Source organism: Haliotis cracherodii, unplaced genomic scaffold, assembly GCF_022045235.1.
Source record: "Haliotis cracherodii isolate W230 unplaced genomic scaffold, xgHalCrac1.p SCAF_14, whole genome shotgun sequence".
Lineage (NCBI taxonomy): Eukaryota > Metazoa > Mollusca > Gastropoda > Lepetellida > Haliotidae > Haliotis > Haliotis cracherodii.
In genome coordinates this window covers 23,871,862-23,890,359 of record NW_027266269.1, presented here as the reverse complement: position 1 = coordinate 23,890,359, position 18,498 = coordinate 23,871,862, and the positions used below count along the sequence as shown (strand labels likewise).

Sequence of the window (18,498 nt, the reverse complement as noted above, 5' to 3'; positions counted from 1 at the left end):
CTTTCATAAGAGCTCCTTCAAGTTGGCACCTTGATCTGAATGAATACGCACAGGTAATCCATAATGTACCACAAAGTTGTGAAAGAATACATCAGCAGTGGTCTTGGCAGTCATATTTCTGGTTGGATACGCCTGTGCATATCTGGTGAAGTGATCGGTGACTACAAGAATATGTTGTTGTCCGCCCTTGGATGGTTCCAGTGTCAAAAAGTCCATACAGACTAATTCCAGAGGTTGTGATGTTTGTATGTTCACTAATGGGGCTCTTCCTGGGGTAGTCTTGCGTCTAGTACACCGTTCACAATTCTGTACATGTCCCTCTATATCCTTTGTCATCCCTGGCCAGTAGAATCTTGTTTTTATCAATGAAGATGTTCGATCTCGACCAGGGTGACCCACATTGTCATGAAGACTATGCAGCGCTCCTTTACGGCATCTTGTTGGTAGCACTAACTGTTCTTGTACCTCTCCATTGTCATGGATTACTCGGTAGAGCACACCTCTCTTCAGCTTGAAGTGGTCAAATCTCTTCAATAAAGTAATCATCTCTGTGTTTCCAGTGTAGTCTGTGTAATGTGGTCTTGTCCGATTCCTGAGATGGGTCATAATAATGTCTAGAGCTGGATCTCTTGTTTGGGCTCTCCGCCAGTCTGTAGCATTGATGGAACAGGTTTCTTCAGTGATGTTTAGTTCTTCATCAGGCAGAGCATCTGCTGAAAAACAAACACATTCCAACAGATTTGTAGGTAAAATCGTGCCACAAATAGCATGTACGGAGTCTTGAGAAATCACATCCACTTTCTCGTTTACTTCACTGGACTCTGGCAGCCTAGATAGTATGTCAGCATCGACATTGGCTTTTCCTGCTCTGTATTTGATGTCAAAGTTGTACGATGCAAGGGCAGCTAACCATCTGTGTCCGGTGGCATCCAGCTTGGCACTAGTGAGGATATAAGTGAGTGGATTGTTATCCGTCAGTACAGTGAAGTTCTGTCCATAAAGATAATCATGGAACTTCTCACAAATGGACCATTTCAAGCACAAAAACTCAAGCTTGTGGGCAGAATAGTGGCGCTCTGACTTGCTAAGTCCCCTGCTGGCATAAGCAAGCACTCTTGGCTGTCCATTCTGTTGCTGGTATAGCACTGCTCCAAGACCATGACTGCTGGCATCTGTGTGCAGTTCAAAGGGGAGAGAATAATCCACATAACCAAGAACCGGAGGTGTAGATAGACACGTCTTGAGTTCTTGAAAGGCACTCTCTTGAGTCGGTCCCCACTGCCACTGAACTTGCTCCCTCTTTGGAATGTGAGATTTCTTTCGATGAATCTTTGGCATTAGTTCTGAAAGAGGCTTGGCAATTGTGGAAAAGTTCCTCACAAACTTCCTATAGTAACCAGCAAATCCAAGGAATTTTCTGACGTCTTCTGGTGTGCAAGGTGTGGGCCAGTCCTGAATCTTGTTTATCTTTTCTGGATCTGCCTCAATGCCATCTTCAGATACTATATATCCCACATATTTCACTCGTCTTTTGAAGAATTGGCATTTCTTTGGGGCTAGCTTCAAACCACATTCCCCCAATCTCTGTAGGACACGTTCCAGTCGCTCCAGATGTTCCTCAAATGTTTTTGAAAAGATAATCAGATCGTCAAGATAGATTAAACATATATCAAGATGTAATCCAACGAGACACTGTTCCATTACACGTTGGTAAGTCGCCGGTGCATTGCACAAACCAAATGGCATACGATGGTATTCAAAGAATCCAAGAGGTCCAACTGTGAATGCTGTACGCTGCTTATGGTCCTCCTCCAACTCAACCTGGTGGTAACCACTCTTCATGTCCAGGACACTGTAATATTTCATCCCTCTGAGACAATCCAAGAGTTCTTCAATCCGGGGAAGAGCATAGGAATCCTTGATGGTCTTACGATTTAGCTGTCTGAAGTCGACACACATCCTCAGCTGGCCTGACTTCTTCCGTGCTAATACAACATTCGATGCCCATGGGCTATGAGAATGTCGTATCACTCCAGCAGATAAGAGTTGTTGAAGGTGTGTCCGGACTTCATCATACATGGCAGGTGGTATACGCCGGTGTCGCTGTTTAAAGGGGACATCATCAACCAGATCTATCCTATGCTTGACAGCATCTGAATGGCCTATGTCCTCTTCACCTTTTGAGAATATATCACGAAACTTCATGATGACTTGTATCCCTCTCTCAAACTCCTCTGGTGTTAGGGTACTGTGTTCAATCTCAACTTGCTCTGTCAATGCAACTCCTTCAAATGGCTTGCCAATGGATGGATGTTGTAAAGTAACTGGTTGGAGTTCACAAAGAATCGCTCTCGGTTGTATCACAACAGTTCGTGTGGTAACATTAGCAATATGCACGTCTATGTATCCAGGATAACTGCTGTCATAATCAATAATCGTAGGGGCTATGTCCAAATCTGTAGGAATGGATGAACTGTTTGTTGGCTGTAAAAGGGCACAAACTCTTGGACATCTAACTCCTTTGGTAACGTGGCCTCTAAGCACCGCACGGCTGTTGGCTGGTATGGTAACTCTGGAACCTTCAGCGTTGTATACTAGTCCAAGTCTCCAGTCATTCTTCTCCAAGTTCTTCTCACATAAAGTAATGGTTCTAAAAGCAAGGTACCAAGGCGTTATTAGGTTGGCATGCTGCAAGAATCTGGCACCATGTCGTACCTTGCAATCCTTCAAGAAGTGGGTAAGCACATTGGTTCCTAATAGCACAGGCACTTTCCCATTGTACTGTGTATCTGGTACCACCAGTAACAAACAAGGAATAGCTTCACTAGTACCAGAACCTATTGCATTGACCTTGACCTCAATGAAACCATCGTAAGGTAATGTTTCGCCATCCGCGCATTCGATATCCAATAGATCTCCTAAGGGCTCAATAGGAATACTTGAGAGATGAGAATTGTAGAAGGACCTAGACACCAAAGATACTGATGCTCCTGTATCCAACAATGATCTGACCTGTGTATCTCCCATATATAAATCAACCTCATTCGTATTCCCAACTAATCCCTCAGGAACCCTGTTCCTGGGCTGTCTTGAAGGACCTATGGCTTGCCCCTGCCCATAGGCCTGCATGAGTTTAAAGTCCTCCCACGACGACTGTGTTCGAGTCTCACTCGGCATCCATACTGGTAATGGCCTCTCTGTCCACATCGCCAACACTCTGGATCAGCTGCTTCACTTCCTGCTCGTTGGGATGAATAAGGCGAATATTCAGAATGGCCTTCTGGTCTTGGGTTAGAATAGTTGGAGGGCTGTCGACTCCTCCACTGGTTATCTCCCCTTGGCACTTGTCGATGGTCCTGGGATGTTCTCCAACTCTGTCCTCTTTGGTTTTTCATGTCGACCATGTCTGTAGTAAGTTGGTGTAGGATAGTCTTCATATCAGACATTTCCTTCTTCCATTCTGGTTCAGACTCCATGGCTCTCTTGGCGGTACAGGCCTGTTTCTGTTGGCTAGCTGATGTGGCGCTATGTTGATCTGCCTCGATTTCACGTAGTGCTTCCAGTAAGTCCACAAAGTTATGGATGCTGTCAAACTTGTGGCCAGATATATTTTTCAAAGAGGGTTTAAGCCCCGTCCACAGCATATTATGGAGCATCTCATCCCGTGTCTCATACGTGATGGAGTTATCCCTCATGGCCCTTGTAAGAAGTTCCTCTAGTCTACAACTCCATACAGATACATCCTCTTTCTCTTCCTGCCGAGCGCTGTAGAAGAGTGCCATACTGCACTCTCTCCTCTCCACGACACCAAACACGCTTTTGAACTTCCTAAGTAAGTCAGTGGTGCTGGCATCTGGTTGCATGTGAACGGCAATCTTGGCCGCCTCCCCCTTTAAAGAATCCCTTATAGCTTGGTCCTTAGCTTCAGAGGAATAAACCTTGTTGTTAATGAGACAATCTACATGGTATCTCCAGACTTCATAAGATGTATCTTTGCCGGATTTGTCACCGCTGAAATTTGGAAGTCTGGGGAACTTCTGATACATGTAGGTAGGCATGCCTGATGGTGGCTGTGGAGCTGTAGCTTGGGCTATTCCCTCCTTGGATTCCTTCTCTGATTCGACTGCAGAGTATTCATTCATCCATGTTGCAAAGTCCTCTGGGGTGTCTGCTTTGGGTTTAACACCTAACTTCTTGAAAGCCAGGACAATATTCTTCAATTCATCACCGGTGAGTTCCATCCTTATAAATAAATATTCGTCCAAGACTCGGAATGAATTGTTCACAATGACTATCAGAGTAAACAACTAAAACAAACTGAAAACCATTCTAAGTGTAGAACGGATACAACTGTCGTTTTATAAACGTACAGTGAAAAACAGTTACAACTGTCGTTTTGTAGACGCACAGTGTGTATGTGTATACGGTTTGGGTTTAAATTGAATTAGATGGTTTAATTTTGGTTTAAATTGGTTTAAGTAAATACAGTTGTCGTCCAACTATAAAGCAAAGTACATTGTACAGTGTAAGTATAGAACAGTTTAGGTGAAAGCAGTTTCAAAAGTTACCTTTTCTGACCCGATAATACCACCTCTTAATGAACTATCACACCATTACACTGTCACTTAATAACAGCAATTACTTCACCTCACCACCCCCTTGTGGTTAAGGAAGTGTAATGCAGTTATACCTGTGACAGCAACACATTGTACTTATTGTATGATACCTGAAACGGAAACACAATCTAAGGTAGGTATTAGTAGTACTAAGTAACTGTATAGGACTAAGTAACTTTAATTACTTAATGTGACTAAGTTACTTCATGGCTAACTACTACAAGGTTAAACATAACACCAATAATACTGAATGAATATGATACTGTACTGTGATATATATCCTATTTGTGTTCAACCCCACTGACTAACCAATAACTAAGGTCAAACTATAAAACATTAATCCTATTAGAAGTACATGACCCAAAACAGTACTAAATTACTAAATAGCAAATGTTAGTATGCAGGGTGAGTGATTAATACGTGCTCTATTGTCTGTTCAGGTCATCTATTCTGTCTGTTGTCAATGAAAAAAACAATAAGGAAACCTACTAGCCTATATAGGTGAAGGTATAAGTATTTACGTAACTTTAGGGTAAGTTAGGTTTATGTTTCTTTGGAATGAAAGTTAATAATTTATTTACTCTCCCTCACAACACAAGATTCATTCACTCTAAACTTGAAACTGAGATTGAATATGCCGGCATGACTATAATAAACCATGGTATACCAAAGCATGAAAACAACAGGAAATATATTTCAAATGGATCAAATTAAATAAACAACACAATCAGTGATCACCGGTATATTTGCAAATCACGACAACACGGCGCGTCAAGGGGATCCCGCGATCTGTGAAAGTGGCCAAGCATCTCGTTTCCACGTACTTACAACGAATAGTCCGAACATATATTTCACGAATGTCACCATCAAGAGTCACTAATCATGCCACGATAAACATGATAACGCGTAGGCCTATATGACAATACGTATATTAGATAACGTGAAAGGCTGAATTAATCAACTATTCAAGCACTATGGCATCCCGGGCAAACCACCCCTGTTCATTCCAACATGTAGTCGTCAGATCCACACTCAATCATCAAGGTCCTCACTGGGGGCTCCATTTTGTAGCAGAATTATGTGTGTGCATCGATAAATGATGTCAAAAACACAGCTACGGGTGTGATTCGTTTATTAGATGACGAGTGGTATACCCTTTCTTTCACACCCTGAAATGCACAATAACACTCAATAAGAATCTTGTAAATCATGACAATTAAAATGAGAACATGATGCTTCATCAGGATTACCTTATACATATATAGAGGATATGTATACGTCCTAACATGCTAGATCATTAGAATTACATTATACATACATATAGTATATGCATACATCAAATCAAAATACTTCTTAGGTGGTGTAAAACGTGATCAATAGATAAACATCATAATAATAATATATATTTACATGTGGTGATAAATAAACATACCAGAAGTATGGCCTCTAGGTGTAGGTGACACTTTAGTCTGTCACGACTACATGGTCAGGGCTACCGTGACATCAAAGTACCTATAAATATGGAAGTTATTCTAAATGTACAATAAAACTAGCTTCCTTACACAATGCTCTTGCGCGTGTGGACATTATTATCAAATCAGTGCTATTGTTTATACATATTTACAGATCTGAACACAGCACTACCATAAAACACAATAAATGACTAAACATCCTAAAACTATCATAAATGTCCACACACTTACAATACATTTAACACATATATGAAAATAGCCTCATAAACATAGTCAAACAACACTCTGTCCAGGAGAATCAGACATTGACTAACTCACACACATCATAACAAATACCTTATTTAACATACACCTATTTATATAATCTTATTTATGAAAAGATAGATTTATATATGATTGAGTATTAAATTGGAAACATACCTTGACTTTACAAAATCTTTAAAAAGTGCCCACTTGCTGTCGCCTGTCAGTGACTTGTCTGTGTAGTGACTGAGGTGCAAGTGAGGGTTAAAAAGCATGCAAAGCTGACCCTAAGGAAAACAATAGGGTCAACCACTCAACCAGAACATTTGCCCTGACTGACACAAAGGAGCTGATAGGGTAGTGACTGACCCAAGCATAACTAAGTTAAAAGGAATTGTATCAAATCTTCATTAAAATCCCTAAAACCCATACTGCAAACTAATACTAAATACTAATACTAAATACTAATATTAAGTACTAATACTAAATACTAATATTAATAATAATACTAATGCTAATACTAACTACAGTATCTATTATTTACACTATATACTAATACTGACACAAATAACTAATGTTAATATTAATACTAATACTAACTACACTATGTATTATATACACTATATACTACTGGTATATTACTGGTTAGTTGACAGTTAAACAAAACCTGTAACTGCCACAGTGTTACCATTTTAACTAATTAGTTTATTACGATATTTACATTATAAGAATATATGTATTGGACAAAACATGTCTGATGGTTGTTATGATATTTAAAACCCACATCCCGAGGGATGTGCCGAGGGAAAGTGTTTTAAATATCATAACAACCCGAGGGGAAGTGTTTTATTTAACTTATAAACCGATTATGAACCTTAAAACAACATTTATCAACATTTTTATGTTTCGAATATACTTTCCATGAACCTTAGGAAACGGGCGTAAAATATCTGTTGCTGGCGTACGGATCTTGAAAAGGACATTCTAAAAAGCAGTGAGGCTTATCAACACCTCTGCAGCCTTGTGGTACACTCACTGGGTTCGATCCTTGGGAATATAAAGAAACCATTTGTCATTTGATTTTACATTTCATTACAGGTTACAATGTGAACGGAAGTTATATTAATAAAATACCCAGGACATTATATAAAATCCCTGGGATATCATAACACATTATATAGCAAATATGACTTGAATACCCTATAAAATCCCCGAGTCATTACAACGTCCCTGTTTATGAGATTTAACCCGACTGGAGAACAATAGGATGACGTCACCGGAGGTTTATAATATTAGTCATGTTTTATACCTTAGTATATTATACCTTAAACATTCATCCCATAGCTCTGTAACATTAAGTAAGCTATCTCTCAGTCTTACTTCCACTGATTGTCACACTGCATGCTTTTGACTTACAGCACTCTTTTCCCCAGCGTCCCGGCCTAGTCTATTGTCTTGTTGATAGGCCAAGCTACAGCGGTGTCGTGCCGGGTTAGCGAAAATCCAATTTTCCCTAGTATCAGTAAAGCGAAAACCCAAGTTGGGGTATTTGTCCCACGAAAGCGAGAAATGAGTAATGGCTATAAAAAACCCGGATTACCGTAGTTTAGATTAGCGCCCGTGCTGTTCAAACAAAGGAGAGGAGAGGAGAGGAGAGGAGAGGAGAGGAGAGGAGAGGAGAGGAGAGGAGAGGAGTTTCTTAAGAATACATACAGTATGTATTTGATGGTATATATAAAGATTGCAACTTATTTATCTATGTCCAAAATGGCTAATGCACAAGTTCGAGTGTCACGGTTGATACCGTGCGAGGTGGTCAGCACTTGTTTTATGAGGGATTCAAGTTTCGTTGTAAGAAAACGGTCCGTGGGAAGAAGTATTGGAACTGCGTTGTTGCTGCCTGCAGACTACAAGAACGATGATGAAGTGCGACGACTGGTGAGAAGAGCCGCAGCCTCTGCTTCCCTTGGACAAGGTTGACGACGTCTGGCTCCAAGCCATCGCTGACAGTCCCGCGGGTCCCAAGGTCGCAGCCTTCATGGACTACGTCACGACAACGTGGGTGGAAGGATGCCAATTCGGACCTGAGATCTGGAACCATTTTGGTAAGCTACAGCAATGTTTAGATGTTGAATTTTACAAAATCAGTTGCTACTTTCACCACTCAAGACCATATACTCAGCGCCGCATTCATTTCTTATCATGTGAGGATTTGGATATTTGAAGGAATTTATTCATACTTAAGGTTAGTTGATTATTTATTTTATGATGTTGTATATGGATGGTTTCTAATTATTGCGATTAGAAATAAAATATATTGTAGAATGCATTCTTAATTTCATTTATAAGAAACATAATGCATCTTGTATATATTTATAGTTCTTGATGAACTCACAGTTCAGTGAGTTATTATTATCTGTATTAAACAGTATTAAACACAAAACCTAAATATATATATAAACTAAGTATTATAAACCCCCTCTGTACAGTAATGGAAAGTAAATGTATGTCTGTATGCTTGATGTATGTTGGTAAGTGCAGGTGTATGAGTGTTGTATGTCTGATATGAGTGGCTGTTGTACTATATATTTTTATACACTATTTTACCATAGGATATCACTTGTATATAGTATTCTGCAATTGTATTTCTTTATTATGCAGATTTATCAGTGGCAACGTTCACCGTGCAATCATTGTTACCGGTACAGCTTCATGTCAGGGCCAAGTTTGCATAACGTGGCATATTTAGATACAAATTATTAACTGCAATATATATAATTAGTTTCTTGTATTACATCGATGTGCCTGTGTAACCTGAGTTGCTTCAGCTGCGGCTGGGTTTGACGAACTGTTGCTTTATCGATGTTTGGAGTTTGGACGAGATATTCTGTATTGTGTTTCATGTCATTTTGTTTTACTTGTCCCTCCTAACTCCCTCCATCCGAGACCGCCTCTGTGGTCTACTGGTAGAGCGTCCGCTCGGAGATCGGAAGGTCCCGGGTTCGATCCCCGGCCGCGTCATACCAAAAGACGTTAAAAAATGGTACTTGTTGTTACCCTGTCTGGCGCTCGGCATTAAGGGGTTAAAACAAGGACTGGTCGACTCGGAGTCAGTATACTACCTCCTAGGCCACCGCTATTCCTCCCTCATGAATCCCCGCTCTTCCTCCCTCCTATGTCCCCTCTCTTCCTCCCTCCTTGGTCCCCTCTCTTCCTCCCTCCTAAATCCCGTCTCTTCCTCCCTCCTATGTCCCCTCTCTTCCTCCTTCCTAGGTCCCCTCTCTTCCTCCCTCCTAAATACCCGCTCTTCCTCCCTCCTAGGTTCCCTCTCTTCCTCCCTCCTAAATACCCGCTCTTCCTCAATCCTAAATCCCGTCTCTTCCTCCATAATAAATACCCGCTCTTCCTCCTCCTAATTCCAAATCTCTCCCTCCTACATTCCCTCTGTTCCTCCCTCCTAAATCCCCTCTCTTTCTCCCTCCTAAATCCCCGCTCTTTCTCCCTTCTAAATCCCCGCTTTTCCTCCCTCCTAGGTTCCCCATCTTCCTCCCTCCTAAATCCCCTCTCTTCCCCCCAGTAAATCATCCTCTCTCTTCCTTCCTCCTAGATCCTCTCTCTTCCTCCCTCCTAGATCCTCTCTTCCTCCATCCTAAATCCACTCTCTTTCTCCGTTCTAGATCCTCTCTTCTTCCCTCCTAGATCCTCTCTTCCTCCCTCCTACATCCCCACTCTTCCTCACTCCTAGATCCTCTCTTCCTCCATCCTAAATCCACTCTCTTTCTCCGTTCTAGATCCACTCTTCCTCCCTCTTAGACCCCTCTCTTCCTCTCCTAGATCCCTCTCTTCCTCCCTCCTACATCCCCTCTCTTCCCCCTCCTCAATCCTCTCTTCCTCCCTCCTAAATCCCCGCTCTTCCTCCCTCCTAAATTCCCTCATAACACATTATATAGCAAATATGACTTGAATACCCTATAAAATCCACGGGTCATTACAACATCCCTGTTTATGAGATTTAACCCGACTGGAAAACAATAGGATGACGTCACCGGAGGTTTATAATATTAGTCATGTTTTATACCTTAGTATATTATACCTTAAACATTCATCCCATAGCTCTGGAACATTAAGTAAGCTATCTCTCAGTCTAACTTCCACTGATTGTCACACTGCATGCTTTTGACTTACAGCACTCTTTTCCCCAGCGTCCCGGCCTAGTCTATTGTCTTGTTGATAGGCCAAGCTACAGCGGTGTCGTGCCGGGTTAGCGAAAATCCAATTTTCCCTAGTATCAGTAAAGCGAAAACCCAAGTTGGGGTATTTGTCCCACGAAAGCGAGAAATGAGTAATGGCTATAAAAAACCCGGATTACCGTAGTTTAGATTAGCGCCCGTGCTGTTCAAACAAAGGAGAGGAGAGGAGAGGAGAGGAGAGGAGAGGAGAGGAGGGGAGGGGAGGGGAGGGGAGGGGAGGGGAGGGGAGGGGAGGGGAGAGGAGAGGAGAGGAGAGGAGAGGAGAGGAGAGGAGAGGAGAGGAGAGGAGAGGAGAGGAGAGGAGAGGAGAGGAGAGGAGTTTCTTAAGAATACATACAGTATGTATTTGATGGTATATATAAAGATTGCAACTTATTTATCTATGTCCAAAATGGCTAATGCACAAGTTCGAGTGTCACGGTTGATACCGTGCGAGGTGGTCAGCACTTGTTTTATGAGGGATTCAAGTTTCGTTGTAAGAAAACGGTCCGTGGGAAGAAGTATTGGAACTGCGTTGTTGCTGCCTGCAGACTACAAGAACGATGATGAAGTGCGACGACTGGTGAGAAGAGCCGCAGCCTCTGCTTCCCTTGGACAAGGTTGACGACGTCTGGCTCCAAGCCATCGCTGACAGTCCCGCGGGTCCCAAGGTCGCAGCCTTCATGGACTACGTCACGACAACGTGGGTGGAAGGATGCCACATTTATAAGAAACATAATGCATCTTGTATATATTTATAGTTCTTGATGAACTCACAGTTCAGTGAGTTATTATTATCTGTATTAAACAGTATTAAACACGAAACCTAAATATATATATAAACTAAGTATTTATTTGGAACCATTTTGGTAAGCTACAGCAATGTTTAGATGTTGAATTTTACAAAATCAGTTGCTACTTTCACCACTCAAGACCATATACTCAGCGCCGCATTCATTTCTTATCATGTGAGGATTTGGATATTTGAAGGAATTTATTCATACTTAAGGTTAGTTGATTATTTATTTTATGATGTTGTATATGGATGGTTTCTAATTATTGCGATTAGAAATAAAATATATTGTAGAATGCATTCTTAATTTCATTTATAAGAAACATAATGCATCTTGTATATATTTATAGTTCTTGATGAACTCACAGTTCAGTGAGTTATTATTATCTGTATTAAACAGTATTAAACACGAAACCTAAATATATATATATAAACTAAGTATTATAAACCCCCTCTGTACAGTAATGGAAAGTAAATGTATGTCTGTATGCTTGATGTATGTTGGTAAGTGCAGGTCTATGAGTGTTGTATGTCTGATATGAGTGGCTGTTGTACTATATATTTCATACACTATTTTACCATAGGATATCACTTGTATATAGTATTCTGCAATTGTATTTCTTTATTATGCAGATTTATCAGTGGCAACGTTCACCGTGCAATCATTGTTACCGGTATTACCAGTTCAGGTTTCACCTTTCTGATATGAAATGTCATCTTATATTAGATATTGTATAAATATTCGTGGCAGTGATTTGTAATTCTTACAGTATATTCGTTATCACTTTATTATCATATTAATATATTTTGTATCTGTGTATTGATGTATTGTACGGATACGTCTGATGTATTGTGTAATGTAAAGTAAATGCTATTCATTTAATGGAAGTGATATGCATATTGTAGAAATTTAAAGAGTAACTATAACGGATTGTATATATTTATTTCTATGTTATATTTGCTTATGTTGTACTTTCATTGTTTCAGTTTGAACTAAGTACATACGTACATTCGTACTACCAATAAAATGTACGTCATCAGTCTCAGCCCCCACAGCTGTTTGTGATTATTTGGCCAGGAGATCGCCTACTTTACTATCTGCCAACACAACTATGGTTACAATAACAAAATAATCTATATAAAAAAACAAACCTTAATTATTTAAAACGAACTATATTAACGTGGGGAGTTACTTGTCGTGAGGTCCTTCGCCCCAAACATCAAACATCAGCTTTCGTGCGAGGATCACGCATCATCCCTGATTTTCTGCTTTGCCCATTTTGGAAGCTTGACGGGACAAGAGCGTGTTAACTCATCTCCGACACAATTCATAATATCAAACATCAGCTTTCGTGCGAGGATCACGCATCATCCCTGATTCTCTGCTTTTCCCATTTCGGAAGCTTGAAGGGACAAGAGCATGTTTACTCATCTCCTACACATTTCATCACATCAAACATCAACTTTCGTGCAAGGATCACGCATCATCCCTGATTCTCTGATTTGCCCATTTCGGAAGCTAGACGGGACAAGAGCGTGTTCACTCATCTCCCACACAGTTCATCACATAAAACATCAGCTTTCGTGTGAGGATCACGCATCATCCCTGATTCTCTGCTTTGCCCATTTCGGAAGCTTGACGACTGTCGCCGCTGGATGAATATATTATTCTCACTTAATGTAACTATTACCACTGTATTTTTTGTATTCGGTACTGACCACTGCCACCATATTATATATTGTCATTGAATATTGTACTACCAACTCTATTGTGTATTGCCATTGTAATTGCTGTGCAGTAATTTGTATTGATTTGTAAACCTAATTACTTTTGTCATACAATTATTAATTGTAAACCATTTGTTGGTTGTTTATTGGTTTGACACTAAGTTCTTTTATGTACAGGTTTCTTGTTTAACATATTGTTTCAATATTGAAATCGACACATAACATTGTTCACATAATTATTGAGAGTCACAAACGAATGGGGGGCACGGGTGGCCCAGTCGTCTAAGGCGCCGCGATTCGCTGTGCAGAGTTGCGTCCCTTAGTCACGCCAGAAACCTATGATTGTGGGTTCGAATCCCGGTTCGCCCTGATTATGTTTCTAGGTTTGTCAGCACCATACCCGTGCTCGTGGGTTTCACCGAAGTCGTAAACGTCTGAGACCTGCATCACTTCGGGCTTTCCTCCCACATTAAGCTGACACGCCGTGATATAACTGGAATAATGTTAAAAGCGGCGTTAAACCCAACTCACTCACTCACTCACTCACTCACTCACAAACGAATGAAAGCCTTCATCTTTCGCCATCAGCCAAGCTCGACTTATCACATGTATCTTATATTAATTGGTCTTAACATTGATCTCTGTTGAGGCCGGCTTCTTAATGTCGAGCTGGCTTTACAATGAACACCAACGGAAACGTTGATATGAATAATATCGATCATAAAATGTACGTACATACATCAACAAATAGCACTGACTGTACAGCTTGTACTTAGATAGTATAATCAGTATCTAACGAGTATGGCACACAAACTGCGAAGATTATGATTGAATTAGTTGATCTTTTCAAAATAGATTCTTTAATTGTTGTTGTGCTGTTATTTCCATCACAATGTTAAATGCTACCGCTGATGCTACTGTCACGACCACTACTATTAATGCTAATGCCATTTCTATCACTGATAATGTTAACGCTACTGCCACGACCACTGCTAGTAATGCTAATGCCACTTCTATCACTGATAATGTTAACGCTACTGCCATGACCACTACTATTAATGCTGCTGTTACTTCAACCACTGATGATGTTAACGCTACTGCCACGACAACTGCTTTTAATGTTCTGTTACTTCTACTGCTGATGATGTTAATGCTGCTACCACAGCGTTTACTATTTATGCTACTGCTACTTCTACCTCCGATGATGTTAAAGCTCCTACTCTGGCGTCTACTATTAATGCTAATGCCACTTCTACCTCTTATGATGGCAACACTGCCAATACGGTGTCTACTATTAATGCTACTACTACTTCTATCACTGATAATGTTAACACTACTGCCACGACCACTACTAGTAGTGCTGCTGTTACTTCTACCGCTGATGATGTTAACGCTACTGCCACGACCACTACTAGTAATGCTGCTGTTGCTTCAACCGCTGATGATGTTAACGCTACTGCCACGACCACTACTAGTAATGCTGCTGTTGCTTGAACCACTGATGATGTTAACGCTACTGCCATGACCACTACTAGTAATGCTAATGCCACTTCTATCACTGATGATGTTAACGCTACTGCCATGACCACTACTATTAATGCTAATGCCACTTCTATCACTGATAATGTTAACGCTACTGACACGACCACTACTAGTAATACTGCTGTTGCTTGAACCACTGATGATGTTAACGCTACTGCCACGACCACTACTAGTAATGCTGCTGTTACTTCTACCACTGATGATGTTAACGCTACTGCCACGACCACTACTAGTAATGCTGCTGTTACTTCTACCACTGATGATGTTAACGCTACTGCCACGACCACTACTATTAATGCTGCTGTTACTTCAACCGCTGATGATGTTAACGCTACTGCCACGACCACTACTTTTAATGCTGATGTTACTACAACCGCTGATGATGTTAACGCTACTGCCACAGCGTCTACTGTTTATGCTACTGCTACTTCTACCTCTGATGATGTTAAAGCTACTACTACAGTGTCTACAATTAATGCTACTACAACTTCTACCGCTGGTGATGTTAAAGCTACTACCACAGCATCTACTATTTATGCTACTGCTACTTCTACCTCTGATGATGTTAACACTACCACTACGGTGTCTACAATTAATGCTACAACAACTTCTACCGCTGGTGATGTTAATGCTGCTACCACAGCGTCTACTAATTATGCTACTGCTACTTCTACCTCTGATGATATTAACGCTTCCCCAACAGCATCTACTATTGCTGCAACTGCAACTACTGACGACGTTATGTTCCGTGTATTCAAGGTTTAGCAGATTTGTTGAACACAAATGAGTACGATAAGCCAATCAGACGCGTCTCCTCTGAAAAGAAATGGGAACAGTGATGTATGTTTAGTACCTGCATAGGATGTTGCGAAAACCTTCAAGTCTCTTTATACATAATCATCCATAATAAATGTCCTACAGCATGAAAGTACAGTAAACTACGGTTATAACGAACAGGCTTATAACGAACTGACTGATATAACGAACTTACTTTTTGGTCCCGACTATTTGCTGTAGTTATGCTGTATATATCCTTTTTATGAACTACGGTTATAACGACCTAAAATTAGTAGTCCCTTTGAGTTTGTTATATCTGTAGTTTACTGTACTGGATTGAGACTTTCTGGCCTTGTCGAACTTGGTCCTCCAGTCTGAAGGAAAGGCTAGGACGTTGCTCGCTGGATGTATTACAGCACCCGTGGATTCTCTCGCTTGGCTATAATTGAAAAAGTCAGTCTTTGTATTCAGTTCAAAGTCTGTCTGCATCCTTGCCGGTACACAAACGAAGTGTGTAGGTTGTCATCTGGCGCTCACTGAGTATGGCGTTTTGGACATTTAGATGCCAAAGATGAAGGACCCCTTTTCACAGTTGTCTGAGCAAATACAAGTGACACAAACCTTTTAAAAAATCATAAGAAATCTCTGAACGATTCCGGCTATGTCAAAAGCATTTGCTTGTGATTTTCTATCAAATTGTCATGATATCAGGGTGATCGCGAAAAGTTGAGCGTATCTTGAGGCACCAGTGGCTAAAATATAGTTTTGCTTAATAACCTATAGCTGCATTGATTTGAGAACTTTGATAAAATTAACAAACCTATAACTTATCAATAATAATAAAAGCAAAATGTCGACTAAAGCATAGTTGTAAGTGGTTATTTAATGGTTACACTCTGACATGACAAATGTTGTCACTTTACAGAATAAACATTGAGGTTCTTTTTACGGAATGATAAGTGTCTTCATAACACGACTGGTTTGTCTAGTTCACACTTGATTATTTATAGGTCATCTTCATTCAGCTGGACAATCAATGGAGGTGCAATTATTATGAACGTACTTCCGGATTGATATTTACATAATGAACTTCACAGCACGTTGTTCTCAAGACAGGAAGTAGAACAGATCTAAACCCACACTTGTTGTTTTTGTGGACATAGAACTTTCTGAAGCCAACATCATGGATATCCTTTAAGATCTTCAAGGTCCATAATGCAATAATCTCTATCACCGCAATCCCCATGGAATTCTACCATCAACTGTTTGACTTTGAAGAGCTCCCCACGTGGGCTGGGATCCAGATGAATACTATTTGCTTGCCTGCCTCTGTTAAGTTATTAACGCTTTTGAGTATTTGCTTTATGAGTTTAGGGCGATTTTTGGTGTTTTTGTTTTGGAGGGCCTGAAGTCCACTCAGTGAGTCTGTGAGTATGAGGATGTTTTTATGGTTTTTAGTGTGCTGGTTATGGAGGGCTGTGGCAATGCCCATTAGCTCTGCAGTGAAGATGGATTGGTTGTTTGGGAGTCGAAAAGATTGCGTATTCCTATTTGGTTGTGTGATGTGGACTCCGAAACCTGTGCGGTTAGTGATCGGATCAGAGGATCCGTCTGCGTAGATGTGACACCAGTTTGGCCAGTTTTGATGTATGTAAGCTAGTGTGGTGGATTTAGCTATGTTTGGATCAATTTGCTTATTTATTGAGTTTGCTAGAGCTATGTCTATTTTGGGGATTTTAAGTTTTGGGGTGAATATATTTGATTGTTTACAGTTTTGTTTTTGGTTTCCTATTGGGTGTTCGTTTAGGTAGTTGGTTATTCGTTGGGATATCGGAGTAAGTAGAGGGTGTTTCCTGGTTAGAGCCTGGTTTTGAGGGCGTATGTTTTGGTTTAGAAGGTTTTGAATGAGGGGGTTTGATTGGGACGCGGCCCAGAAGTTTAAGGTTAGGTGTTGCCTACGTAGATTTAGTGGCATTTCTCCTGTTAGGGCCTGTAGTGAAGTGTAGGAGGTGCCATGCTGGGTACGTGTGACTAGTTTGAGAGCCTGATATTGTATTGAGTCTAGCTTTTTGGTTAAGGTTTCGTTTAGAGTGTCGAAGATGGCACAGCCTTAATCTAATTTGGATCTAATTAGGGATGTATAGAGAGTGAGGAGGGTATCTTTAGAGGCACCCCAGTTGGAGCCGGTTAGACATCTTAGTGTGTTTAAGTCTTTGCTGCATTTGGTGAATAGGTTTTGGACGTGAGCATCCCATGAGAGATGTTCGTCGAAAATTAGGCCTAGGAACTTAGTTTGTTTTTGGAACTTAATTGGTTTGCTGTTTAGTTTGAGGATAGGGGTGGCCTGTCTCATATTTTTATGTTTAAATACTATTCCTGTAGTTTTTTCAGAGTTAAGGGAGAAGCCCCATTTATCTGCCCATTGCTGAATTTTGTTTAGGGATTTTTGGAGTAGATCTTGGGATGTTAGAATACTTTTGGAGCGGATCCGGAGGGCGCCGTCATCCGCAAATTTGGAAGTGTTTATTTTAGGGGATAAGCCCTCAAAGAGATCGTTAATCATTATGTTAAAAAGTGTGGGGCTAAGAATACTGCCTTGGGGGTTGCCACTTTCTAAGGGACACTGGTCCGACAAGGCCTGGTCTCTACCCACTGTAATTTTGCGTTTTTTTAGAAAGTCTTGGATGTAGTTACCGATTTGACCTTTTAGTCCTATTTTTTTTTAGTTTTTGGATTAGCCCGTTGTGCCATACCATATCAAATGCTTTTGAAAAATCCAGGAAGATGCCTGTTGTGTATTGTTTGTTAAGTTGTCCTGTTTTGATATCCTGTTCGGTGGGGGGGGGGGGGGGGGGGGGGGGTGATTATTTAGTAGGAAGTTTAGTCTAGACCTGGGGCTGTTCCCTTTTTCCTATTTAGGAGTACGTAGTTAAGTTCTTCCATTGAGTAGGGTTGGTTAATTTCGAGGTTATCATTATTTGGTTCTTTGATAGGTTTGGCTTCTGCTTTGAGTTTTTGTTGGAATTTATCACTGAAGTTGTTGTTACTGCTTATGGCTGAGAAGTGATTTGCTAGGTTGTTTGCTTATTCGATGGGAT

General features: G+C 40.7%; 2 protein-coding genes across 2 annotated transcripts; both read right to left on the bottom strand.

Annotated features, from left to right (window-relative positions):
• Nucleotides 1-9,478: 9,478 nt before the first annotated feature.
• On the bottom strand, nucleotides 9,479-9,916 carry LOC139460314 (uncharacterized protein DR_0269-like). The gene has a single exon (XM_071241805.1). The coding sequence runs from the start codon at nucleotides 9,914-9,916 to the stop codon at nucleotides 9,479-9,481; it is 438 nt and encodes a 145-aa protein (XP_071097906.1).
• A 156-nt stretch (nucleotides 9,917-10,072) lies between these two features.
• LOC139460313 (uncharacterized) lies at nucleotides 10,073-17,753 on the bottom strand. Its single transcript, XM_071241804.1, has 3 exons — nucleotides 17,540-17,753; nucleotides 16,762-16,897; nucleotides 10,073-10,262 (listed from the first exon to the last, which is right to left on the bottom strand). Exons 1-3 carry the CDS (start codon nucleotides 17,751-17,753, stop codon nucleotides 10,073-10,075), a joined length of 540 nt encoding a protein of 179 aa, XP_071097905.1.
• Nucleotides 17,754-18,498: the final 745 nt, after the last annotated feature.